Raw genomic sequence first — 27084 nt, forward strand, 5'->3', positions numbered from 1 at the left:
CTTCTACAACCGCTGGCACCCAACCTACTCTATTTTGTTGTGCTGCTCACAAGCTTGGACTTATATATATATATATATATATATATATATATAGATTGTGTAGAATCAGGGCAGCACTCCTGGTATCCGACCGATGGGTGCCAGCGGCGATAACACCTTACCAAGGTGTACAATGTAGAACAAAAAAGGCACCGCAGCACATCCGTAGGTGAAAAATAGTGGATCTTTATTCACCCTTGCGACGTTTCAGTCCTCTTACTGGGACTATTATATATATATACAGTCGTGGCCAAAAGTTTTGAGAATTACATAAATATTGGAAAATGGAAAAGTTGCTGCTTAAGTTTTTATAATAGCAATTTGCATATACTCCAGAATGTTATGAAGAGTGATCAGATGAATTGCATAGTCCTTCTTTGCCATGAAAATTAACTTAATCCCAAAAAAACCTTTCCACTGCATTTCATTGCTGTCATTAAAGGACCTGCTGAGATCATTTCAGTAAACGTCTTGTTAACTCAGGTGAGAATGTTGATGAGCACAAGGCTGGAGATCATTATGTCAGGCTGATTGGGTTAAAATGGCAGACTTGACCTGTTAAAAGGAGGGTGATGCTTGAAATCATTGTTCTTCCATTGTTAACCATGGTGACCTGCAAAGAAACGCGTGCAGCCATCATTGCGTTGCATAAAAATGGCTTCACAGGCAAGGATATTGTGGCTACTAAGATTGCACCTCAATCCACAATTTATAGGATCATCAAGAACTTCAAGGAAAGAGGTTCAATTCTTGTTAAGAAGGCTTCAGGGCGTCCAAGAAAGTCCAGCAAGCGCCAGGATCGTCTCCTAAAGAGGATTCAGCTGCGGGATCGGAGTGCCACCAGTGCAGAGCTTGCTCAGGAATGGCAGCAGGCAGGTGTGAGCGCATCTGCACGCACAGTGAGGCAAAGACTTTTGGAAGATGGCCTGGTGTCAAGAAGGGCAGCAAAAAAGCCACTTCTCTCCAAAAAAACCATCAGGGACAGACAGCAACTTCTTCCAACAATATAACAACAGTTTGGTGAAGAACAATGTATTTTCCAGCACGAGGGAGCACCGTGGCATAAGGCAAAAGTGATAACTAAGTGGCTCGGGGACCAAAACGTTGACATTTTGGGTCCATGGCCTGGAAACTCCCCAGATCTTAATCCCATTGAGAACTTGTGGTCGATACTCAAGAGGCGGGTGGACAAACAAAAACCCACTAATTCTGACAAACTCCAAGAAGTGATTATGAAAGAATGGGTTGCTATCAGTCAGGAATTGGCCCAGAAGTTGATTGAGAGCATGCCCAGTCGAATTGCAGAGGTCCTGAAAAAGAAGGGCCAACACTGCAAATACTGACTCTTTGCATAAATGTCATGTAATTGTCGATAAAAGCCTTTGAAACGTATGAAGTGCGTGTAATTATATTTCACTGCATCACAGAAACAACTGAAACAAAGATCTAAAAGCAGTTTAGCTGCAAACTTTGTGAAAACGAATATTTGTGTCATTCTCAAATTTTCTCCTAATAATAACCCCCCCCCAAAAAAAAAAAACAATGTAAAATCAACACAGAACGGCTAATAGGACGTATGTATCTTTCCTATTAATGCACCCTGTAAATGGCTGTATCACACAGAACTTGCACCCCAATCACAAGCAAGGTTTGCTGGAATTAGTGATGTATGATATAGTGCAAACAACCTAAAATCAATTTGGATCCCCAATTAGTGCAGCAAGGTTTAATGGAATCACTCCTATTACCCAGGCTGTACACTCTCCTATTGCACTCTGTTCTCCTTTTATAGTGTAGATGATGCCTCCCTATCCTTTCCCTACACCTTGACTAATCCTTCTCTAAACTTGTAAATCGTTTTTTTAGCACAATGAAGTCTTTCCTAGCACTGTCCCTAGCACCTGCTGACATCTCTCTCCGCACTAAGTACACTGTAAAATTGCTGAATCCAAGATGGCTGAGGCTATTTATAGGGCTGTGACATCACAGGGGCTGGCTGCTGATTGGCTGCATGCTTGGCATTATGGGTGATCCCGCCTTCCTGGAGTTCCGTGCTCCATTTACTCACACGTGCAGCAGCCATTTTAGGAAAAAATTTGATTTGTTACCGCGAAGCGTGAGAAAATTCAGATTCGGTGCTAATCGTCAACTTCAATTCGCTCATCTCTACTCCTCTCTACACAGTCCACTGTGTTGACTCCTCATGTGGTTGCCGCCTCACTACTGTGTAACTGGGCCATTATGTTGACTCCTCATGCGGTTACCTCCCTCCCCATAATGTAACTGGGTCACTGTGTTGACTCCTCATGCGGTTGCCACCTCACCACTCTGTGACTGGGCCATTGTGTTGACTCCTCATGCGATTGCCACCCTCCCCATAATGTGGGCCCCTGTGTTGCCACCCTGCCCACTCTATCCTGTATTTGGAGCATCCATAAGACCTGTATCACATGGTCCCTATTTTGCATCAGAATATGCTCATGATTTGGAAGCCAAAAGTAGGAGTGGGTAAAAAACACAGAAGACATACAAACTTTCCAATCACGTGTAATCTGTTTTTTGGATCCACTCCTGTTTCTCTTTTGGCCTTAGCAATACTGATGGATTACTGACCAAATGCTGACCATGTGAAGGCGGATGCTCCAAAGACAGGATCCTTTTTGGGGGGGGTTTATCTTATGACTGATCAAAAGAAAGGCAAAATAAACAGTGATGTCAATGCGAACTTGCTCTCCACTCTGTCAGGGGGGCTCTGCTTGTTTCAGCATGTAACAGAACAGGTTCTGTAGAAATCTATATGGAATCAGCTGATGACGGTGTAAAATGAGTGCGCTCTTTCACTCTACAGTACAATCTTGGGCCTCTGCACAGTTCTTTATACCTGACGCTAACCTTAACCAATAAGGATAGGTTCACACTTGAGTTATTTGGTCAGTTTTGTCCCCGTAACTGACTAAACAAGTGAAGTGTGAAGTGATTCTAATAGTGACGCCTGTCAACTGCCTGTCATACAGACACAAAGTAACTGTTTCACTACCACAGCAGACTCCCTATGCATGTTTCTGTAGTCTAAAATGTTCAAAACCAATATAGGGGCTCTCTGCAGCCGGGAATTCACACTAATAAATTCAGATCAAATCAAATCTTTTTGGAAAACTCAGCAAATTTTTGAAAAATACGCTCATTTCTAGTCATTGTCCTAGATTAAAATTTTAACTATTAACACATATTTTTGAAAGCATTCCCACACCTGCCTTAAAAGTTTGCACAGTACTGTATTTGGAGATGAGCACAGGTGTAATTTCACCTTTGGAAGTCATTTGTTTACCTTTTAATCTTTAGCAAATTCAAAAACATATGGAACCTATCTATTCTCTAGGTTTTCCACCACTTGAAGCATGTCTATTTCAAAAATCGGATGGGAGAAGAGATGTTCTTCGATGCCTATGGAAACCCTCCAACTGACTATGACCTTCTAAACTGGCATAAGTACTCAGATGGTGTTATTCACTTTGAGACAGTTGGACGGTACAATTTACGTCAAGCTAAAGAAAATGAATTGAGCATCAATATCACAGCTATCAAGTGGATCACAGGTGGCAGCGAGGTACTATGTCATATTTACTGTTAGAGGACTATGTACATAAGAACACCATAACTTTATAATGTAACATTTTCTTACTATCGTTAGGTCCCCAGCTCAGTATGCAGCGAAAGCTGCTCCCCTGGATTCCGAAAAGCTGCTCGAAAAGGGCAACCGGTGTGTTGTTATGACTGTATTCCTTGTTCAGAGGGTGAAATATCCAACCAAACAGGTATATTCAGATATATGGTCCTTGCTAAACTCAACCAAAGCTCTCTACTGGTGTCCTCAATTAACTAAAACCTAATATCAACCAGTTAGCCCCCCCCCCCCATACAAACCCTTAAGCACCACCTTTGAAGAGTATTGTAGAGTATTCTTAAAAACTCAAAATCAAATACATCAAAGGCTGCATTCTGCTTTCATAGAATTTTTTTTATAAATTGTGTCAGGCTGCTCAGAGGCAACGACCAGCTGTCCTCGGAGGGAGGTGTATTGTCTGTGTCCTCTGTATCACCCCCGTCATGGTCCATTGATGCCTGTGAGCTGATATGGGTGCCACCCTGCTGTGAACATGGTTCCTCCTCCTCATCATCCTCCAAAACTGTGCCCTGGCTGGACAGTTGTGTACCTGGCCACGGTTGGTGCAGAAACCCACCCTCTGAGCCACGTGTGGATGACTGGCCTGATAACAGTGGGAATGATCCCTCTTCCTCCTCCTCTTCCTTTCTGTGCCACATACTCATCCATCAGCGCCTGAAGTGTTTTTTCAAGGAGGCATAGAAGAGGGATAGTAATGCTGAGGACGTAATCATCAGCACTGCCCATGTTGGTGGAGTACTGGAATCAGCGCAACATGGCTCACATGTCCCAAATGGATGCCCACTCGTTGATGGTGAAGTGGTGCTGTTCCGCAGAGCCACTCACTCATGCGTGCTGCAGCTGAAAATCCACTATCGCCTGCTGCTGCTCTCACAGTCTCTCCAGCTTGTGCAAGGTGGAGTTCCACCTGAAAGCGCACACAGACAGCCCTCACTTTCTGCAGCAGCTCTAACATATCGGGGTAATTCAGCACATGCACCAGGCATGGGATGTGCGTCAAACTGGCTATGCCGAGAGCTGATTTTGCCCATTTTTGCACACCACCAGGCCGGGCTTGAGGCTCAGCGGCGCCAACCACTCTGTTCTTCAATGCCTATCCATAGCTCCTGTGCGGTGTGGGTTTTTTCCCTGGCAGTGCTGAAGTTGGTGATGCAGGTGTTACGCTGACCGGATGAGAAGGCGGTAGAGGAGGATAAGGAGGAGGAAGCAGATTAGGAGGCAACAGGGGGCACATCCTGCAATCCTCCGTGGTGGTAGGACATGCGCCAAACTGCTTTCCGCATCGTGCAAACCACCCATTTCCTGTTGTCAGCACATTGCCTGAAGAACTGCAATGCTAGGGAAATTCTTTGAGCTGGCTTTGGGGTGCTCTGTCCCTCGGTGCTGTGGTCATGCCGACTGCACTTTTAGCAGTGGACCAGGTGTAAGACAATATGAAGGAACAGGAGGCACTGTCAGCCAGGCAATCTTCTACCGCCTCTACTTGTTCTGGCCTCACCATTCATACAGTGGTATTTGGGCCTACAAAATGACGCAGAATGTCCTGGCACCAGAAGAAGGCGTTTCATTTGAATGCTTAGCTAGCAGATCGACAACGTCCTCTCCCTGCAGCAGGAGCTCCATTACCACCAACACAAGAAGCACCATGACCATGTCCCTTACTTGATGCTCTCCTCATTCTTTGAGGGCACCCACAAAATCAACAGACTGAATAACTATTGTATTTCCGAGTTACGGAGGCTAATGAGGTGTTTTACACCTCAAAAAATTTATATAGGTGACCAACAAAATTAACAGAGAGATTAAGTATTGTTTTATTGTGTGACGGAGGCAATGGAGGTGTTTTGCACCCCATAAAATGGCTACAGGTCACCGAAAGAATTTATAGCACGATTAAGTATTGTATTTCTGTGCCACTGGTGCAAAGGAGGTGTATTGCACCCACCAAAAATGCCTACAGGTCACCCACAGACTGAACACCCACAATAAAAGCCAAACACTGTCCCTCACTACAGCAGCGTCCTGTCCCTACACTAATTACAGCACAATGGCGGCGCGACATGTGATCTGGCATTTATGCATGCAGGGTCACATGCTGCGCCGGCCAATCACAGCCATGCCAATAGTAGGCATGACTGTGATGGCTCCCAAGTTCTCACAGCTTAAAGGAGTATTCCCTTCACAGACAATGGGGGCATATCGCTAGGATATGCCCCCATTGTCTTATAGGTGCGGGTCCCACCTCTGGGACCTGCACCTACAATGAGAACAGAGCGGGGAAATGAACGGAGGGCGCACTGCGCATGCGCAGCCGCCCTCCATTCATTTCTATGGGGCAGCTGAAAATAGCCGAGCGCTGGCTCTGCTATTTCCGTGTGCCCCATAGAAATGAATGGGAGCCGGGACTCGCATGTGCGGGGTGCTCCCATTCACTTCTATGGGAGTAGCGGGGCACAGCTCTCCCCGCTCCGTTCTCGTTGTAGGTGCGGGTCTCAGAGGTGGGACCCGCACCTATCAGACAATGGGGGAATATCCTAGTGATATGCCCCCGTTGTCTGTGATGGGAATACCCCTTCAAAAGCTTGTTGATGGGCTGCTCTGCAGCCTTTCAACAAGCTTTATTTAGTATCAGAACACTGAACCCGAACACGGACTTTCGCAGCAAAGTCCGTGTTCGGGTTTGGGTACACGGACACCGTAATGTTCAGTAAGTACCCGAACATTTTGTCCAGGTTCACTAAACCCTACTTAGGGCTACTCCTAAGAAAGTTTTCTAAGTGGCATACTAGATCCTCACCCTTTAAGCGCTATAAAGAGATCTGGACTCCACTGAAGGGAACCACCAGGTGCTACCTCTGGGAGTAGTCTCAATTGACTGCTGATCCATGGGTTTTAAGAAACACTGCATCAAGGAATCAGGCAAAAACATAGTCAGGAACAGGCTGAGGTCAGGGCAAAGAGAGTACAACCAATATTGTAAAAAGTTAGCGGAAGGGCAGGCAGCTCAGGGTCAGAATGGAGAAAGGTCAGGAATTGGGTGAGGCAGTGAAGGGTCAATTTCAGAAGTCAAGCAGAAGTTGGTACATGGAACAGGTATATGTAAATGAACAAATGACACACCTTTGCAGGAAACTAAAAAATGAAAACCTATTGCTCAGGAACCTTCCCACAGGGTAAGGTACCTGAAGTATTCCAGGGTAATGAGCCATTGGCTGGTGAAGATTAGAGTGCTTGCATTATGGCCTTTTAAGATCTGGAGTGAGAGAGAGTGCCTGCATGCCTTTAGGGGACAAGAAGCAGGCCTCAGCCTGCAAAAAAATGAGTATTATTACTCTGATGACCGAGCACCACTGGGAAAGGAGAGGTAGTGTCGGGATTCGAACCCGTGACCAGCCACATCCCAGGCAGTAGCCCTGCTTACTAGGCTACCATCCTCTCTGGACATTCCTCCCTGAAACCTATTATGTAACCTCAGTCTTGCCAAGCCTTGCTCATCACCCTTGATTCCCCACACCTGGTACTTCCCTATATAAGTCCAGCCCCTTGCACTCTAGCTTGCTGATTATTGAGCTCCTGAGCCTTGATCAAGCTTCTCCTCATCAGCTGCTCTTGCTACTATTGGAAGTCCACTGCTGACCAGGAATTGTCTACCGACTACTCTTCTGCTTTGCCCCTACCTACTGAACTGCTACCACCGTTGCCATCCGCATTGTCTGACCACGCTTACTGCCGCCTGCCCTGACCCACCGCCTGCCTACCGACTACGCCTCTGCCAGACTTCCTGCACCTACTACCTGCCTGCGGTCCTTGCCACTGGGCTCCACTCCTACCTCCAGCCAGCTGTCCTCTGACTCAGGTGAGCCTGTAGGACTGTTACAGAATAATCAGCCACACTATGGAGTCCGCAATGGCCACTCTGCGTAAGCAGGTCTCTGAACTTCAAGAATTTGGTACTACTTATCAGGAGAAATTTGCCCAGCTCCAAGTCGTAGTCCAAAGCCAACAGAGCGAGATTATTGAACTACAGAGGCAACTCCTGGACGTCCGCGGCACGGCTGCAGACACCCGCATGCCACTCCCATCAAGATTCGGCGGTGACAGACGCCAGTATCGGGGGTTTCTAAACCAATGCCGCATCTATTTTCAGATGTACCCGGCCCCCTTCACCACCGAGAAAAAGAAGGTGCTATTTATGGTCAATCTCCTGACGGATGAAGCATTAGCATGGGCATCACCATACGTGGAGACTAACAGTCAGCTCCTGAACAACCTAAACAACTTCATCACCGCAATGAGCCAAGTCTTCGACGACCCCAACCGCTGTGCGACAGCCGAGGCGCGACTACATAGTCTGCGGCAAGGAAGACGCTCCGTCGCCGAATACACCGCTGAGTTTCGCCGTTGGGTCACGGACACCACCTGGAACCCAGCGGCACAGAGGAGCCAATTCCGGCGAGGCCTGTCCGAATTAATAAAGGACGAACTCACCAGAGTTGAGGCCCCGGACGATCTGGATGACTTCATTCAGTTATGCATCCGGATAGATCAAAGACTCTCGGAGAGGAAGAAAGAAAGACTCTCGTCCTTGGACCACAGACCTACTTATTCCTTCTCTTCCACCACCCAGCGCGACCCCCAGTCAGCAACTGAACCTATGCAGGTCGACGCTCTACGTAGGTCTCTATCCACAGCTGAGAAGGAGAGACGGCTGGCCGAAAACCTCTGCCTCTACTGTGGGCAGCCGGGTCATTTTGCCATCAAATGTCCTCATAAGATCCGAAAGACTATTGCTGTCACGGAACTAAAGGAGCAACAACAGACTCCAGCCCCTGAAAATAACAACACGGCGGCTCATGGATCCCACTTCATCGTCCCCATCCTCATCGAGATTGAGGGGCGACAACTCACCTGTTCAGCGATGTTAGACTCCGGGGCGGGAGGCAACTTCATGGACCTAACCTTCGCCCGCGAAAAGAATATTCCACTGACAATCAAGGCAGCCCCCGTTGACCTGGAAACCGTCGACGGATCCCCACTCTCCTCGGGGCCGGCCACTCACGAGACCACCGAACTACAACTCCTCATAGAACCAGATCACCGTGAAAAGATCCACTTCTCTCTGATCGCCTCCCCGAAGTTCCCAGTGATCTTGGGCATCCCATGGTTGGCCACCCACAACCCCTCGGTGGACTGGGAAACCCGCTGCATACGATTCCCGTCCGAGTTCTGCTCGCTAAATTGCTCCCACAAACCCGTCCTTCCACCCGAAGACACCACCATCTCAAAACTATCCGTCAAGGATCTGCTACCCTCTCAATACCGCGAGTTCCAGGATGTCTGCGACAAGAAAAACGCAGACAAGCTGCCACCACACCGACCCTACGACTGCCCTATAGAACTGTTGCCCGGTGCCGAAATACCCTTTGGCAGTATCTACTCCCTCTCAGAGCCTGAACTCAAGGCTCTGAAAGAGTACCTGGACGAGGACCTGAGGAAGGGGTTCATCCGGCCCTCCACCTCCCTTCGTAGAGAAAAAAGACTCCTCCCTGCGTCCCTGCATAGACTACAGAAAGCTTAACGACATAACTGTAAAAAAACGGTACCCGCTCCCACTGATTTCAGAACTCCTTGAGAGACTCCGGGCAGCGAAGATCTTCACTAAACTCGACCTTCGAGGGGCCTACAACCTCGTCCGAATCCGCCCTGGGGACGAATGGAAGACCGCCTTCCGGACACGTTATGGTCATTTCGAGTACCTGGTCATGCCTTTCGGACTCTGCAATGCTCCCGCCACCTTCCAGCACTTCATTAACGACGTCCTCAGGGACATGCTGGATCTGTTTGTAGTCGTTTACCTGGACGACATCTTGATCTTCTCTGAAGACCTCGAGCAGCACCGCGAACACGTCCGCAGGGTACTGCAGAGACTCTGACAGAACTCTCTCTATATCAAGCTAGAGAAATGCGAGTTTGAGCGAACCACCACTCAGTTCCTCGGATACATCATCTCCCCAGAGGGCCTAAGTATGGACCCGGGGAAGGTCCAAGCTGTGATGAACTGGCCCGTTCCGAAAAACGAGAAGGAGATACAAAGATTCATTGGCTTCGCCAACTTCTATCGGAAGTTTATCCGGAACTTCTCCAAGGTCATAGCACCAATCACCCAACTCACCAAGAAGGCAGTCCCCTTCTCCTGGACACCCGAGGCCCAGGAGGCCTTCACCAAGTTGAAACTCCTCTTCACTTCTGCCCCAATCCTAATCCACCCGAACCCCGAGCTCCCATTTACAGTCGAAGTGGATGCATCAGACTCCGCGTGGGGGCAGTTTTGTCACAACGGACAGGGGAGAAGATGCTATTACACCCGTGCGCATATTTCTCCCGCCAGATGTCCCCCTCCGAGAAGAACTATGACATCGGGAACAAAGAACTACTGGCGATCAAGGATGCCTTCTCTGAGTGGAGACACCTGCTGGAGGGAGCCACCAACCCCATAATCGTACTAACTGACCACAAGAACCTCGAGTTCATCCGCAGCGCTAAGAGACTCTCAGCCAGACAGGCCAGATGGAGCCTATTCTTTTCCCGCTTCAACTTTCTCATCACCTATCGCCCCGGATCAAAAAACGGCAAGGCTGACGCCCTCACCAGAATGTTTTCCGAGCCCTCACAGAGTAACAAGGGCCAAAATAACATCTTACCTGAGAGAAGGGTCGTAGGGGCCACCTACTCTAAAGAACTCCTGGGCACAATCAAAGAAGGATATGAAAATGACCCCTTCCTCGCCCACCCCACAGGGAATATCAGCCTTACGTTTAAGAACGGTCATTGGTTTCATCAGGACCTACAACTATATATACCAGAAATCGCACGGCTCAAGGTGCTCAAACTCAACCATGACTCCAAGCTGGCCGGCCATTTTGGCACAAGAAAGACCCAGGAGCTTCTCTCCCGCTCCTTCTGGTGGCCAACATACAAGGAGGACATCAAGAGGTGCATCTCCTCGTGCGCGGTCTGTGCCCGCAATAAGTCTCCCGTGGGTCTGTTACAACCCCTCCCTATTCCCTCCCGCCCATGGGGCTCGATCTCCATGGACTTTGTGGTAGACCTTCCTCCTTCAAAAGGGATGAACACCATCCTGGTCGTGGTCGATCGTCTCACCAAGATGGCCCATTTCATCCCCTACAAAGGCATACCCACCGCCAAACAGACGGCCGATCTAATTCTCAGAGAGGTCTTCAGGCTGCATGGGATCCCGGACGACGTGGTCTCCGACCGAGGCGTACAATTTGCCTCAAAGTTCTGGAAGAACTTCTGCCTGGCGCTCGGGGTTAAAGTGAACCTGTCCTCTGCTTTCCACCCTCAGTCAAATGGGCAGACTGAGAGAACTAATCAGACCCTAGAGCAGTACCTACGCTGTTTCAGCTCCCACCTGCAGGATGACTGGCTTGACCATCTCCCCACGGCCGAGTTCGCCTACAACAATGCTGAGCACAGCTCAACCAAGCACAGCCCCTTCTTTGCTAACACAGGCTCGCACCCGGTGTTCATTCCCCACCTGCCCATCGCCTCCACCCTCCCAGCAGTGGCCGAACGCCTAACAACCCTACAGGAGGCACAAAAGAACATTATAGACAACCTCCACCTCGCCCAGAGGCGTTTTAAACAGGGAGCAGACAGACGTCGCAAACCCACCCCGGGCTTCCATGTGGGAGACAAGGTGTGGCTGTACACCAGGAACCTCAGATTGAAGGTCCCCTCCAAAAAGTTGGCCCAAAGATACATGGGTCCGTTCCCGATCACCGCACAAATCAATGAGGTCACGTTCCGGCTCGACCTTCCGGACTCCATTAGGGTGCACCCTGTCTTCCATTGCTCACTCCTAAAGCCATACGTGGAGAACACCTTCACAGGCCGCCACTCGCCCCCACCACCACCACCCGTGAGGGTACAGGGTGAAGAAGAATACGTTGTCGCAAAGATCCTCGACTCCAGGATCCACCGGGGAAGACTACAATACCTAATTGGGTGGGAGGGTTACCCTCCCGAGGATAACTCCTGAGAGCCAGAAGAGAATGTCCACGCCCCCAGACTGGTAAAAGAGTTCCACCAACGGCACCCCGGTAAGCCTGCCCCTGCGGTGCCCGGAGGTCACCTTGGAAGGGGGGGAGTACTGTCGGGATTCGAACCCGTGACCAGCCACATCCCAGGCCAAAAAATGGACCAGGCCAAAAAATGGACCAGGCCAAAAAATGGCCTGGTCCTTAAGGTGATATAAGGCTGTGTCCTTAAGGAGGTAATGAGCGTGACGAGACTTATAGGCCATAGTGTACATGCTCCTCTGGAATTCTGGGAGGAAAAGGAGGCAAATGAGCTCTTAACAAACTCTGCCCCTAATGCCACCAGATGTAAGCATGTTAAGAGCTCATTTGCATCCCTTTCCTCCCAGTACAGTATGAAACATGATGGACAAGGTAGGAGATGTGTGACTGTGTATGGGTAGTAGTGGAGGAAAGGGGAGTAGTAGCTGTACAATTTGGAGTATGGAAAAGTAGGAAATGTGTAGCTACATAGGGGTAATAGTTGTGGCTGCAGGGGCAGTAGAGGCTGCATTGACAGCAGTACAGTATGGGACATGATGAGCAGGCAAACAGCGGCATAGGAATTATTGGGCCAGTGATAAATCACCAGTACCCACTGTCAGTAATGACAGATCTATTTTTTGGCATCAGTAGAGTTGTTTCATAAATGTCATATTTTGCAGGACAATTTTGTCCACTTTGGTGTGATGATGCAACATGCCGTGATGACATCACACTGGAGTAGGCAGATGGCAAACTGGGCAAGTTCCTGCCACTTGTCCATACTTGGACTATAATATGCAGTTCATGGTACTGTAGATAAGAGGTCCAGATCACTATCCTTACTAGGCTACCATCCTCTCTGGACATTCCTCCCTGAAACCTATTATGTAACCTCAGTCTTGCCAAGCCTTGCTCATCACCCTTGATTCCCCACACCTGGTACTTCCCTATATAAGTCCAGCCCCTTGCACTCTAGCTTGCTGATTATTGAGCTCCTGAGCCTTGATCAAGCTTCTCCTCATCAGCTGCTCTTGCTACTATTGGAAGTCCACTGCTGACCAGGAATTGTCTACCGACTACTCTTCTGCTTTGCCCCTACCTACTGAACTGCTACCACCGTTGCCATCCGGATTGTCTGACCACGCTTACTGCCGCCTGCCCTGACCCACCGCCTGCCTACCGACTACTCTTCTGCTTTGTCCCTACCTACTGAACTGCTACCACCGTTGCCATCCGGATTGTCTGACCACGCTTACTGCCGCCTGCCCTGACCCACCGCCTGCCTACCGACTACGCCTCTGCCAGACTTCCTGCACCTACTACCTGCCTGCGGTCCTTGCCACTGGGCTCCACTCCTACCTCCAGCCAGCTGTCCTCTGACTCAGGTGAGCCTGTAGGACTGTTACAGGTAGACAATGGTGGGACCAGGTCACCAGATCCCTGAAGCTATGGGCAGGTGAGCAAGTCAGCGGCAATTATTGCCTGAATTCATCTCTGAAGTCACATTGCCTAAGTTGGTCATACATAATAATTGGGTATTGGCCAAACCCATCATATCTTATAGGATTGGCTGGCCATCTGATGTATTTGGTGGTGCCTTGTCATTTACAAATATTAACGGGTTGTCTGAGTTATTTTTTATTATTTGTATGTTTCTAATAGTGTTTATCACGAATATTCGAATTTCGAATTTTTATCACAAATATAGGTACTATTTGCGAATATTTCGAATATAGTGATATACAGGGTTGATACACCTTAATAAAATGGGAATGGTTGGTGATATTAACTTCCTGTTTGTGACACATTAGTATATGTGAGGGAGGAAACTTTTCAAGATGGGTGGTGACCATGGCGGCCATTTTGAAGTCGGCCATTTTGAATCCAACTTTTGTTTTTTCAATAGGAAGAGGGTCATGTGATGTGACACATCAAACTTATTGGGAATTTCACAAGAAAAACAATGGTGTGCTTGGTTTTAACGTAACTTTATTCTTTCATGAGTTATTTACAAGTTTCTGACCACTTATAAAATGTGTTCAATGTGCTGCCCATTGTGTTGGATTGTCAATGCAACCCTCTTCTCACACTCTTCACACACTGATAGCAACACCGCAGGAGAAATGCTAGCACAGGCTTCCAGTATCCGTAGTTTCAGGTGCTGCACATCTCGTATCTTCACAGCATATGATGTGCAGCACTTGAAACTACGGATACTGGAAGCCTGTGCTAACATTTCTCCTGCGGTGTTGCTTGCTTAGCTTAGCTATATATTGCTGACCATCAGATTTACAGTGCTATATTTTTTTTTACATAGCTTGGAAGACCCCTTTAATACATACCGATACTTCATATTTCACTTACCTGCCTTCCGTTCAACACTTCTTCAACGCAGGGTTAGATGCCCACCATAAGATGTATTTCCTGACTCCATCCTTCCAAAAAGCCCTCATGCACACGACTGTTGTGTTTTTTGCGGTCCGCAAACCACGGATTTGCAAAACACGGATGGCATCCGTGTGCATTCCGCAATTTTTGCGGAACGGCACAGACAGCCTTTAATATAACTGCCTATTCTTGTCTGAAAAGCACGGACAAGAATAGGACGTTATATTTTTTGGCGGATCACGGAACGGAGCAACGGATGCGGACAGCACATGGAGTGCTGTCCGCATCTTTTGCGGCCCCATTGAGGTGAATGGGTCCGCATCCGAGACACCAAAACTGCGGCTCGGATGCGGACCAAAACAACTGCCGTGTGCATGAGGCCAAAAATATTTATTCCCCGCCACCCATTCCTCAATACTATTCAAATTTGTCTCTAATTTTCCCAGACTTGGGGATTCCAGAGAATCCAAAACTTTTGTGATTCGAATTTGGACGAAATGGCATCCTTCATTTTACAGATTATTTACAGGCAGCACAGCAGGACAGGAAAGATGAAGGAGGATCACATAACCCTTGGCAATGCCATGGCTGCCAGGGTTGCCAATGATGCCTTGCAGTCAGCCTCAGCCAACCATGAGCGATGATACTGACATGTCTAATATGATCCCTACCAGAGAAGCCGTGTGTATTCTGAGGTTGTACATTGATGCGACAGGACAGACAGAAAGAGCAAAGATAAAAGGAAGATAATTGCTAGTTAGATAGAGATAGGTTTTAGCTAGGGACAGGACAGGGTCAATGTACTGTATTGTGCGTCACTTGGCTGTAGCCATTTCCATCCAATGTACCTTCACAGAACATCAGTATTTAAAGTGAATTTCTCCACTATGATCCTGGACTATTATCTGCAGTACTACATGCAGGGTCAGACTGGCCCACCAGAGTACCAGAGCATGCCTCCCTCTTTTGGAGGAACATTTCCTCTTTTTGACCCAAGTCCCTCTGTCCCTCCTTGATCTTTAAATGTCCCTCTTTTTGACCTGGGGAATTAATTCATAAATGTGCATTAATAAATTTACTAACTATCTGTATGGTTTCTAACTGTATATTAGACCAGAACTTCATTATTTGGTTCAATTTGGACATTTAAAAATCCATAATCTGATGATTTATGTGCTAATATTCAAATGGTTATTGAAGTACGGTACAAGAAAAATAAAATGTCCCAGGGACTCCACATGCTGTAAAAAACTAAAGGAACTTGCACTAACCTAACCGATCCCCAGAGTCAGTAATTATGCTTTGGGCGGAGTTAGAGGAGTGGCCTAGTATGAAAATAGGCGCAATGGAAGGCGCACATATTGTCACTCTTTGCGATTTTTAAACATTGGGAGGTATGCCAGAGGATTCTCTACTGTGCCTAATCTCTCATAAAATAGTGGGATCCAAAGGTCCAGGAGAAAAAGAACTCATTTGGAGCTGCATTTTGAAATAATCACTTGCCACTAAAGTCTATTTCTTTCATTCAATACATATATGATATTATTAATGATATAGGGGATTGAGCCTTGAGAATAATTTCCTCTGCTTCAGAGTCCTGATGACTACACTGAAATAGACAGGCTACCATACTGGAGAGGACTCCTGTCTCACCAATTTACTTTAATGCAGCTTTGACCACTGACAGTGGGGGAGCAGGGGACAGTAGGAAAAAAAAAAAAAGGATAGTGATCTGGACCTCTTATCTACAGTACCATGAACTGCATATTATAGTCCAAGTATGGACAAGTGGCAGGACTTGCCCAGTTTGCCATCTGCCTACTCCAGTGTGATGTCATCACGGCATGTTGCATCATCACACCAAAGTGGACAAAATTGTCCTGCAAAATATGACATTTACGAAACAACTCTACTGATGCCAAAAAATAGATCTGTCATTACTGACAGTGGGTACTGGTGATTTATCACTGGCCCAATAATTCCTATGCCGCTGTTTGCCTGCTCATCATGTCCCATACTGTACTGCTGTCAATGCAGCCTCTACTGCCCCTGTGGCCACAACTATTACCCCTATGTAGCTACACATTTCCTACTTTTCCATACTCCAAATTGTACAGCTACTACTCCCCCTTCCTCCGCTACTACCCATACACAGTCACACATCACCTACCTTTTCCATCATGTTTCATACTGTACTGGGAGGAAAGGGATGCAAATGAGCTCTTAACATGCTTACATCTGGTGGCATTAGGGGCAGAGTTTGTTAAGAGCTCATTTGCCTCCTTTTCCTCCCAGAATTCCAGAGGAGCATGTACACTATGGCCTATAAGTCTCGTCACGCTCATTACCTCCTTAACGACACAGCCTTATTTCACCTTAAGGACCAGGCCATTTTTTGTAAATCTGACCAGTGTCACTTTAAGTGATGATAACTTTAAAACGCTTTTACTTATCCAGGCCATTCTGAGATAGTTTTTTCATCACATATTGTACTTCATGACACTGGTAAAATGGAGTAAAAAAACAAACATTTTTGTTTATAAAAAAATACCAAATTTGCCAAAAATTGGGAAAAACTTGGGCAAATTTCCAAGTTTCAATTTCTCTACTTCTATATTACATAGTAATACCTACAAAAAAAGTAATTACTTTACATTCCCCATATGTCTACTTCATGTTTGGATCATTTTGGGAATGACATTTTATTTTTAGGGGACGTTACAAGGCTTAGAAGTTTAGAAGTAAATCTTGAAATTTCTCAGAAATTTTCAAAAACCAACTTTTTAAGGACCAGTTCAGATCTGAAGTCACTTTGTGAGGCTTACATAATAGAAACCACCCAAATTACCCCATTCTAGAAATTACACCCCTCAAGGTATTCAAAACTGATTTTACAAATGTTGTTAACTCTTTAGGCATTCCACAAGAATTAATGGAAAATAGAGATACAATTTCAAAATTTCCCTTTTCTGGCAGATTTTCCATTTTAATATTTTTTTTCCTGTTAAAAAGCAATGGTTAACAGCCAAACAAAACTCAATATTTATGGCCCTGATTCTGTAGTTTACAGAAACATCCTATATGTGGTTGTAAACTGCTGTACGGGCACACGGCAGGGCGCAGGAGGAAAGGAATGCCATAAGGTTTTTGTAAGGCAGATTTTGCTGGACAGTTTTTTTGACACCATGTCCCATTTGAAGCCCCCCTGATGCACCCCTAGAGTAGAAACTCTAAAAAAGTGACCCCATTTTAGAAACTATGGGATAGGGTGGAAGTTTTGATGGTACTATTTTAGGGTTCATATAATTTTTGGTTGCTCTATATTACACTTTTTTTGAGGCAAGGTAACAAGAGATAGCTGTTTTGACACAGTTTATTTTAATTTTATTTACAACGTTCATCTGACAGGTTAGATCATGTGGTATTTTTATAGAGCAGGTTGTCACAGACGTGGCAATACCTAATATGTATACTATTTTTTTATTTATGTAAGTTTTACACAATGATTTCATTTTTTAAACAAAAAAAAATCATGTTTTAGTGTCTCTATAGTCTGAGAGCCATAGTTTTTTCATTTTTTGGAAGATTATCTTAGGTAGGGTCTAATTTTTTGCGAAATGAGATGACGGTTTGATTGGCACTATTTTGGGGTGCATATGACTTTTCGATCGCTTGATATTTCACGTTGTGTGATGTAAAATGACTTTTTTTTATACCGTTTTTTTTCTTTTACGGTGTTTACCTGATGGGTTAGGTCTTGTGATATTTTTATAGAGCCGGTCGATATGGACGCGGCGATACCTAATATGTATACTTTCTTTTTATTTATGTAAGTTTTACACAATGATTTCATTTTTTAAACAAAAAAAAGTAAGAATTAGTCTTAGGCCTCATGCACACGACCGTTGTGTGCATCCGTGGCCGTTGTGCCGTTTTCCGTTTTTTTTCACGGACCCATTGACTTTCAATGGGTCCGTGGAAAAATCGGAAAATGCACCGTTTGGCAGCCGCATCCGTGAGCCGTGTTTCCTGGCCGTGAAAAAAATATGACCTGTCCTATTTTTTTCACGGCCAACGGTTCACGGGCCCATTCAAGTCAATGGGTCCGTGAAAGAACACGGATGCACACAAGATTGGCATCCGTGTCCGTGATCCGTGGCCGTAGGTTTTAATTTCATACAGACGGATCCGAAGATCCGTCTGCATAAAAGCTTTTTCTGATCTAAGTTTTCACTTCGTGAAAACTCATTTCCGACAGTATATTCTAACACAGAAGCGTTCCCATGGTGATGGGGACGCTTCTAGTTAGAATACACTGCAAACTTTGTACAAGACTGCCCCCTGCTGCCTGGCAGCACCCGATCTCTTACAGGGGGATATGATAGTACAATTAACCCCATCATATCCCCCCTGTAAGAGATCAGGGCTGCCAGGCAGCAGGGGGCAGACCCCCCCCCCCTCTCCAGTTTGAATATCATTGTGCGGCCCCCCCCCTCCCCTGTTGTTAACTCGTTGGTGGCCAGTGTGCGCACCCCCCCTCCCTCCCTCTATTGTTTTAATACATTGGGGCCAGTGTGCGCGCCCCCCCCCCAACCCCCCCTCCCTCCCTCTATTGTTTTAATACATTGGGGCCAGTGTGCGCGCGCCCCCCCAACCCCCCCTCCCTCCCTCTATTGTTTTAATACATTGGGGCCAGTGTGCGCACCCCCCCAACCCCCCCCCCCCTCCCTCCCTCTATTGTAATTATCATCGGTGGCAGCGGAGTAGAAGATTTTCATACTTACCTGCTTCTTGCTGCTGCGATGTCTGCGTCCGGCCGGGAGCTCCTCCTACTGGTAAGTGACAGGTCTGTGCGGCGCATTGCTGTCACTTACCAGTAGGAGGAGCTCCCGGCCGGACGCAGACTCCGCTGCCACCGATGATGATTACAATAGAGGGAGGGAGGGGGGGGAGGGAGGGGGGGGGGGTTGGGGGGGTGCGCACACTGGCCCCAATGTATTAAAACAATAGAGGGAGGGAGGGGGGGGGTTGGGGGGGCGCGCGCACACTGGCCCCAATGTATTAAAATAATAGAGGGGGGGTTGGGGGGCGCGCGCACACTGGCCCCAATGTATTAAAACAATAGAGGGAGGGAGGGGGGTGCGCACACTGGCCACCAACGAGTTAACAACAGGGGAGGGGGGGCCCACTGGCCACCAATGAGTTAAAAACAGGGGGGGGGGGGTCTGCCCCCTGCTGCCTGGCAGCACCTGCCAGGCAGCAGGGGGCAGTCATGTACACAGTTTTTTTGTATATTCTAACCTGAAGCGTCTCCATCACCATGGGAACGCCTCTGTGTTAGAATATACTGTCGGAAATGAGTTTCACGATGTAGCTCATATCCGACAGTATATTCTAACATAGAGGCGTTCCCATGGTGATGGGGACGCTACAAGTTAAAATATACCATCGGATTGGAGAAAACTCAGATCCGATGGTATAACAGAACTCCAGACTTTACATTGAAAGTCAATGGGGACGGATCCGTTTGAAATGGCACCATATTGTGTCAACATCAAACGGATCCGTCCCCATTGACTTGCATTGTAATTCAGGACGGATCCGTTTGGCTCCGCACGGCCAGGCGGACACCAAAATGACTTTTTTTTCATGTCCGTGGATCCTCCAAAAATCAAGGAAGACCCACGGACGGAAAAACGGTCACGGATCACGGACCAACGGAACCCCGTTTTGCGGACCGTGAAAAAAAACGTCCGTGTGCATGAGGCCTTACCGGTAATGATGTTTCCAGGAGTCCGACATGACAGCACTACATGGAGGTTGTCTCCCCCGCCCACTATTGGGACAGGAAACAGAGAGGTTAAAAGCTCCCCCCCCACCCACCATCACCAGTGTTTTATAGATTATCACACAATAATGGGTATCATAGTACAAAAAAAGAAGAAAAGGAAGATTACTCTAACCATTAGGGAGGGAACTACCAGTGCTGTCATGTCGGACTCTTGGAAACATCATTACCGGTAAGACTAATTCTTACTTTCCAGGACGTCCTTCATGACAGCACTACATGGAGTAGGAATACCAAATTAATCCAATAACTAGGGAGGGACCGCAGCCTGAAGAACTTTACGTCCAAAACACTGGTCAATATTCCCTGACACATTTAATCTGTAATGCTTACAAAAGGTTTGGGAGCTTGCCCAGGTGGCTGCCTTACATATCTGGTCGATAGAAGCATTCGCATGTTCGGCCCATGAAGCCGAGACTGCTCTCGTTGAATGAGCCCTAATCTCTTGGGGACAGGGAAGCTCCTGGCTCAGATAGGCCTCTTTAATGACTATTTTAATCCATCTTGCTAATGTTGCTTTAGAAGCTTTCTTGCCTTTATTGCGGCCTGAAAATTGAATAAACAGATTTGAGTCCAATCTAAAGGTACTGGTAACGTCTAGGTAGGAAAGGAGAGAACGTCTGACGTCTAGAAGATGGAACTCCTTCTCCCTTTCGGTCTTTGGATCTGTGTAGAAAGTTGGTAGTACTATTTCCTGGTTACGATGAAAGGAAGAAACTACCTTAGGTATAAAGGACGGGTCTAGCCTTAATATGACTCTATCTTCACAGATTGTAAGGTACGGCTCACGGATGGTGCGGGCCTGGATCTCTCCTAGCCTACGGGCTGATGTGATAGCTACTAAAAACATCATTTTTAAGGTTAGGTTTCTTAAGCTACTCTCGTGTAGGGGTTCAAAAGGTGGTTTTGTTAAGGCATTAAGAACTAGCGACAGATCCCAGGGTGGGACCGGGGACCTTAGTGTTGGTCTAATCCACGTGGTTGCCTTTAAGAACCTGCTGACAGGGAGTAATTTAGAAACCAACTTAAGGCTGCAGTTTGAACCTTAAGGGTACTGGGCCTAAGACCCATGTTGAACCCTTCCTGGAGGAAATCAAGAATATCTCCTAGACTCGGGAGTAGAGGATTCTTCCCTCTCAGCGCCATCCAGGAGCAGAATTTTTTCCAGATTTTATTATAAATCGCCGATGTCACCTGTTTATGGCCTCTATGAATAGTGGCTATTACTTCGTCTGAGAACCCCTGTCATTTTAACAAGTCCCTTTCAGAAGCCACGCTGTTAATTTCAGCTTGTTTATTTCCGGATTCCAGATTGGACCCTGATGCAACAGGTCTGGCCTGAGAGGGAGGGGAATCGGTTCTTCTTGACTCAGAGAGGACAGGACCGGGAACCAGGCTTGTTTTGGCCAAAAAGGAGCTATGAAGATCACTTTGGACGATTCCCTGCTGATCTTCTTTAGGGCTACTGAAATCAGAGGGAAAGGAGGAAACGCATACGCTAGCTTCATGTTCCAGGACTGGGATAAAGCGTCTACTGCTGTGGGGTGATCGGCAGGATTCCGGGAGAAGAAGGAGGTTGTTTGAGCATTCTCCCTTGAAGCAAAGAGGTCGATGTCTGGGTATCCCCATGAAGCTGTCAACTCTAGAAACACCTGTCTGTTCAGAGTCCACTCGTTTGGATCTATAAAGTGTCTGCTGAGGAAATCTGCCGACTGGTTTCTTGAACCCTGTAGGTGTACTGCTGAGATTGACAGCACGTTCTCCTCTGCCCAGGAAAAAATTTTGTTTGTTAGATTCTGGAGGAGAGGGTATCTTGTTCCTCCCTGATGTTTGAGGAAAGAGACCGCTGTCATGTTGTCTGATAGGATTCGTATGTTCTATCCGCTCAGAAGATCCTGACTCTGTTTGAGAGTCTCCCAAACGGCCTGAAGTTCTCTGAAGTTTGAAGACCTGTTTTTTATGGTCTGGCTCCAGGTTCCTTGGAAGTAGTAGATTCCAACCTTTGCACCCCAACCTTGTTGGCTGGCATCTGTAGTTACTACGACGTACGGATTTAGATTCCAGGAGACGCCTTTTGATAGGTTGCTTGATGTCTGCCACCAATTCAGGGATCTCCGAGCATTCTCCTTTATAAGGATTTTCCGGTCTATGGATCGGTGGTCTCCGTCCCAGACCGATAGAATCATCTTCTGTAGGACTCTCGTGTGATGTTGACTCCACGGTACCGTGAATATGCAAGATGTCATCAGGCCCAGAATGCTCATGGCGTTTCTGATGGTGCACACTGATTTTCCTTGAAACGCTTTCAATTTCTTGACAAGGTTCTGCTGTTTTTGAGGTGGAAGGAAAGACCTCTGTAGGTTCGAATCTAGCAGCGTTCCCAGGAAGATCTTTCTGGTCTCTGGTACTAGGTCCGATTTTTCCCAATTTATGATCCAGCCGAGATCCTGTAAGAGGGATATTGTTGTCTGTGTTTGTGCCGCTAGAACTGGTGCAGAGTCTGCGGTTAGGAGAAGATCGTCTAGATAAGGTACAATCTTTATTCCCTTCAGTCTGAGGAAGGCCACTATCTCTATTACCAACTTTGTAAACACCCGGGGGGCTGTTGATATCCCAAAGGGCAGGCACTGAAACTGATAATGGTTTACTTTCCCTGCTTCCCTTACCACAAATCTTAGGAATTTTTGGTGGTCCGGATATATTGGTACATGGTAATAAGCATCTTTTAAGTCCAAGGTGCACATTACCGCTCCCTGAGAAATGAGCGGTGTTGTCGATTTTATCGATTCCATCTTGAAACGACGGTACTTTATGAAGACGTTTAGGGGTTTTAGGTTGATTATAGTTCTGAATGAACCATCAGTTTTTTTGACCAGGAATAACCCTGCCTTCCTGACCCGCAGGGACGCAAGTCACTGAGCCTGGATTCTTTAATTTTGCGACGTCTTTTAAAATATTTTCCTGTGGTGTACCTCCTCCGTACCCTGTCAGCACAAATTTGTGTTGCGGAACAGATATAAATTCTATCTTGTATCCCTCTTAAATAATTTGGAGCACCCAAGGGTTCTGAGTTATTTGGCTCCATGCTGGGAGAAAGGATCTTAATCTCCCCCCGACTGGTCTGGCGTCATTGTTTGTCTTGGGAAGTGTTGGGGTTAAGCAGAAATCCTCTGCCCTTACCCCCTTTAGGATAGGACCATCTCCCTGACTTTCCCTTATCTTTATACGTTTGGTTTTTTGGCTGGAATTTTTTCCGAAAAAAATGTGTCTTCCTAGTTTTTGTTTCAGGAAACCCTATCTTTTTATCTGAGGCTTTCTCAAGAATTTTGTCCAGACTAGGGCCAAACACGTATGATCCTGAAAAAGGGATTGCACATAACTTATTTTTTGAGGTGAGATCACCAGACCAGTTCTTCAGCCACAAAGCCCTTCTTGCAGTGTTCAGAAGGGCCCCGCTTTTAGCTGCGAACCTGGCGGTGTACAGGAAACAAGACAAAGCAACATGCATATATGACTCACTGGATCCAAAGCTAAGGAACCAAAAGGGAGACCCCTGCACAAGACCTGAGACTTTCCCTGGCTGCTCAGCCTATGCAAAGATCCCAAAGGTGCATGGTTGCATATCCACGTACCTCGACTATATAACCCCTGAACACCCTACAATAGTGAGGGGACTCGACCACCGACTCCCTACACCAGACACGGAGGGAGTCAGGGTCACCTGGGATCCAGCAAACAGAAAATAACAGATAAACGTACAGCACTTAACTTTGTAGCAGACTGGGAAACAGGATCAGCATGCACACACACTCCAGGAAGAAGTATAAGCCGCCCAGTAATGCATTATGGGGAGGAATTTAAAGGGAGAGATATAAGCACGCATAGCGATCCTCTCAGGTTGGGAAAGATTGTATAAACGAGATTTAGGCAGTTTGGCGCCTGGGATGAGACTAATAGGGCAATCGTACTCCCTGTGCGGGGGCAAATCCTGAACTCCACTCTCAGAGAAGACATCCGAAAATTCAGAGAGAAAAGATGGTACAGTCTTAGTAGCAACCTCAGAAACAGATGTCGTGAGGCAATTCTCTCTGCAAAAGTCACTCCAACCATTTATTTGCCTCGCTTGCCAATCAATGGTGGGGTTATGTTTAGTGAGCCAGGGTAGCCCCAACACTAGAGGAGTAGGACGAAACATGACACATCCTCACCAAGAGCATCACTCACAATTAAACGGATATTGTGAACTATGCCCTTTAATGATTTCTGAGAAAGTGGAGCGGAATCAATAGCAAAAACAGGAATATCCTTTCCCAAAGTGCGCACCTGGAAACCATGAGTTATTGCAAATTGATTATCAATGAGATTGACAGCTGCTCCACTATCCACAAAAATCTCCCAAAAAATGCTCTTGCTCTCTAGCGCCACCCTAGCAGGCAGGACAAAACGGGAACTACAAGCAAATGGAAAACCTTCAATTTCCGCCTCAACCCTGCCAATAGTAACAGACGGAACATTTTTAAAAGATTTTTTCCTGTTTGTTTCTTTATTACTCCCAGAAAACTGCCTGAATCTCCTAGAGGGACAAACATTTGCCAAATGATTTATACCTCCACAACAAAAACAAACCCTCCCATGCGAGCTGAATCTTTTATTGTCAGAAGCAATCAACCCCAGCTGCATGGGCTCCTGCTCAGAAGGGGCTGACAGCGACCGAGACCCCTGCGCACAGAATGAGACCGCTGCACTGTCCTGGGACTGAGTATGACAGGAAGGGGACATCTCTCCTCTCTCTCTAAGACGCCTGTCAATACGAACGGCCTGAGACATAGCAGAGTCCAAAGAAATAGGCCTCTCATGAAAGGCAAATGAATCTTTCAATCCCTCTGAAAGACCATGGCAAAATTGACTTCGGAGTGCAGCATCATTCCAACCAGTATCAGCTGCCCATCTCTGAAATTCTGAGCAGTATATCTCTGCGGATTGTTTACCCTGGCATAATAGACGTAGTCTAGACTCAGCCAGAGCAATACGATCCGGATCATCATATATCTGACCCAGGGCTAAAAAGAATTCATCCACTGAACGGAGAGGCCGTGCCCCCTCCGACAGCGAAAAGGCCCAAGACTGAGCGTTACCCCTGAGCAGCGATATAATGATCCCCACCCTCCATTCCTCATCACCAGAGGAATGGGGAAGAAGGCGAAAATGGAGTTTGCAAGCCTCTCTAAAACGCACAAAATTCTCACTACCCCCGGAGAACGTATCCGGGAGCGAGATCTTAGGCTCAGAACAAACTCCATGAACGCAAGCTGAACCGGTCACTTGAAGCTGAGGAAAAGTCTTACGAAGATCAGCTACCTACAATGAAAGACCCTGGAAGTGCTCAGCCAAAAGTGAAACCGGATCCATGCTTGAGACGGTTTTGGCGGCTTATAATGTCACGGACGGTGTACAGGAAACAAGACAAAGCAACATGCATATATGACTCACTGGATCCAAAGCTAAGGAACCAAAAGGGAGACCCCTGCACAAGACCTGAGACTTTCCCTGGCTGCTCAGCCTATGCAAAGATCCCAAAGGTGGAAGTTTGCATATCCACGTACCTCGACTATATAACCCCCTGAACACCCTACAATAGTGAGGGGACACGACCACCGGCTCCCTACACCAGACACGGAGGGAGTCAGGGTCACCTGGGATCCAGCAAACAGAAAATAACAGATAAATGTACAGCACTTAACTTTGTAGCAGACTGGGAAACAGGATCAGCATGCACACACACTCCAGGAAGAAGTATAAGCCGCCCAGTAATGCATTATGGGGAGGAATTTAAAGGGAAGCAATCAGTCCAACTACATGACAGCTGAGAGAGGCTAACGAGATGAGGAACTGAAAAGCACAACAAAGAAAACTCAAGGAGGAGGTTCTGAAAGGCTTCTGTCAGAGCTTCTCAGCTGTCTGGTTGTGACACTGGCTGACTCGGCTGAGGCGTCCGCTGTAAAGGCTGTCGCCATCTTTAGGAGCGGAATAGTCTCCAAAATGTCCTCCCTGAGAGTTCCCATTGACAAATGATTCTCCAGCTGAGATAACCACAATAATAGGGACCTAGCCACTGAAGTAGCTGCAACGTTAGTAGAAATTAAGGCCGCAGAAGCCTCCCAAGATTTCCTCAGGAGACCATCGGCCTTGCGGTCCATGTGGTCCTTCAGCTGGGAGAAGTCCTCGAATGGGATCGCTGTTTTTTTAGCTACCCTGGCGACCGGGGCGTCGATCTTGGGGATTTCTTCCCAAAGTTTAGTGTCCTCTTTGTCAAAGGATAAACGACTTTTAAATTCCCTGAGAATAAACAGCCTTTTCTCTACATCCTCCCACTCATCCAGGATCATCTGTTTTAGGCTAGAATTTAAGGGGAACACTTTCCTCTGTTTTGTAATTAGGCCAGCAAACATCTCCTCCTGAATGGACCTCTTAGTTGGTTCGTCTGAGATATCCATAGTCTGTCTAACTGCAGTTAGGAGGGAATCCATATCCTCAGTTGAGAAACAGTACTTGCGTTTCTCCTCATGGGATGAGGAAGGTAAAGACTCCTCTTCTTCCTCCTCTCCTGAATATTCCACCTCTATGACTTCTGGGTCTGACTCCAAGTTTTCCCTATGTCTTTTAATCCCGGTGGTCTGTTCAGCCACCTTAGGCGTTATTAAGGAGGAAACTGACGCTTTAACCTCTTCTTTAATGATGGCTCTAAGGTCTGTTAAAAGGGACTACTACCTCTTTCATCATCTTGTTAATACAACCGGCACAAAGCTTCTTTGTATATGACTCCTGAAGCCTTTTGCTGCAAATAGCGCATCTTTTGGGCTTCTTTTTAATGTCCACCTTTAGGGTAGGATCTTTCTCTCCCTAGGAGACATGATGATAGAAAAACAGGCTATAATCCTTCTGAGCCTATCACTATTCCCCACCATGTAGTGCTGGGTTGCTCACATGTCCCTGGGCAGGAGGGTCTGGGGACTGCTCTCTCATACCAGACGAATCCATGA

The 27084-nt window shown here is 46.9% G+C and overlaps 1 protein-coding gene across 1 annotated transcript in view; it reads left to right on the forward strand.

The window, feature by feature from the left end:
- LOC122925489 (extracellular calcium-sensing receptor-like) overlaps positions 1-27084 on the forward strand; it is a 44431-nt gene that overhangs the window by 14737 nt on the left and 2610 nt on the right. The window contains exons 4-5 of the mRNA XM_044276845.1: positions 3419-3646; positions 3731-3854. Of these exons, the coding sequence (XP_044132780.1) occupies positions 3419-3646; positions 3731-3854 (352 nt within the window). The remainder of the gene's footprint in view (positions 1-3418; positions 3647-3730; positions 3855-27084) is intronic.

This window comes from Bufo gargarizans, chromosome 2 (genome assembly GCF_014858855.1).
Source record: "Bufo gargarizans isolate SCDJY-AF-19 chromosome 2, ASM1485885v1, whole genome shotgun sequence".
Classification (NCBI taxonomy): Eukaryota; Metazoa; Chordata; class Amphibia; order Anura; family Bufonidae; genus Bufo; species Bufo gargarizans.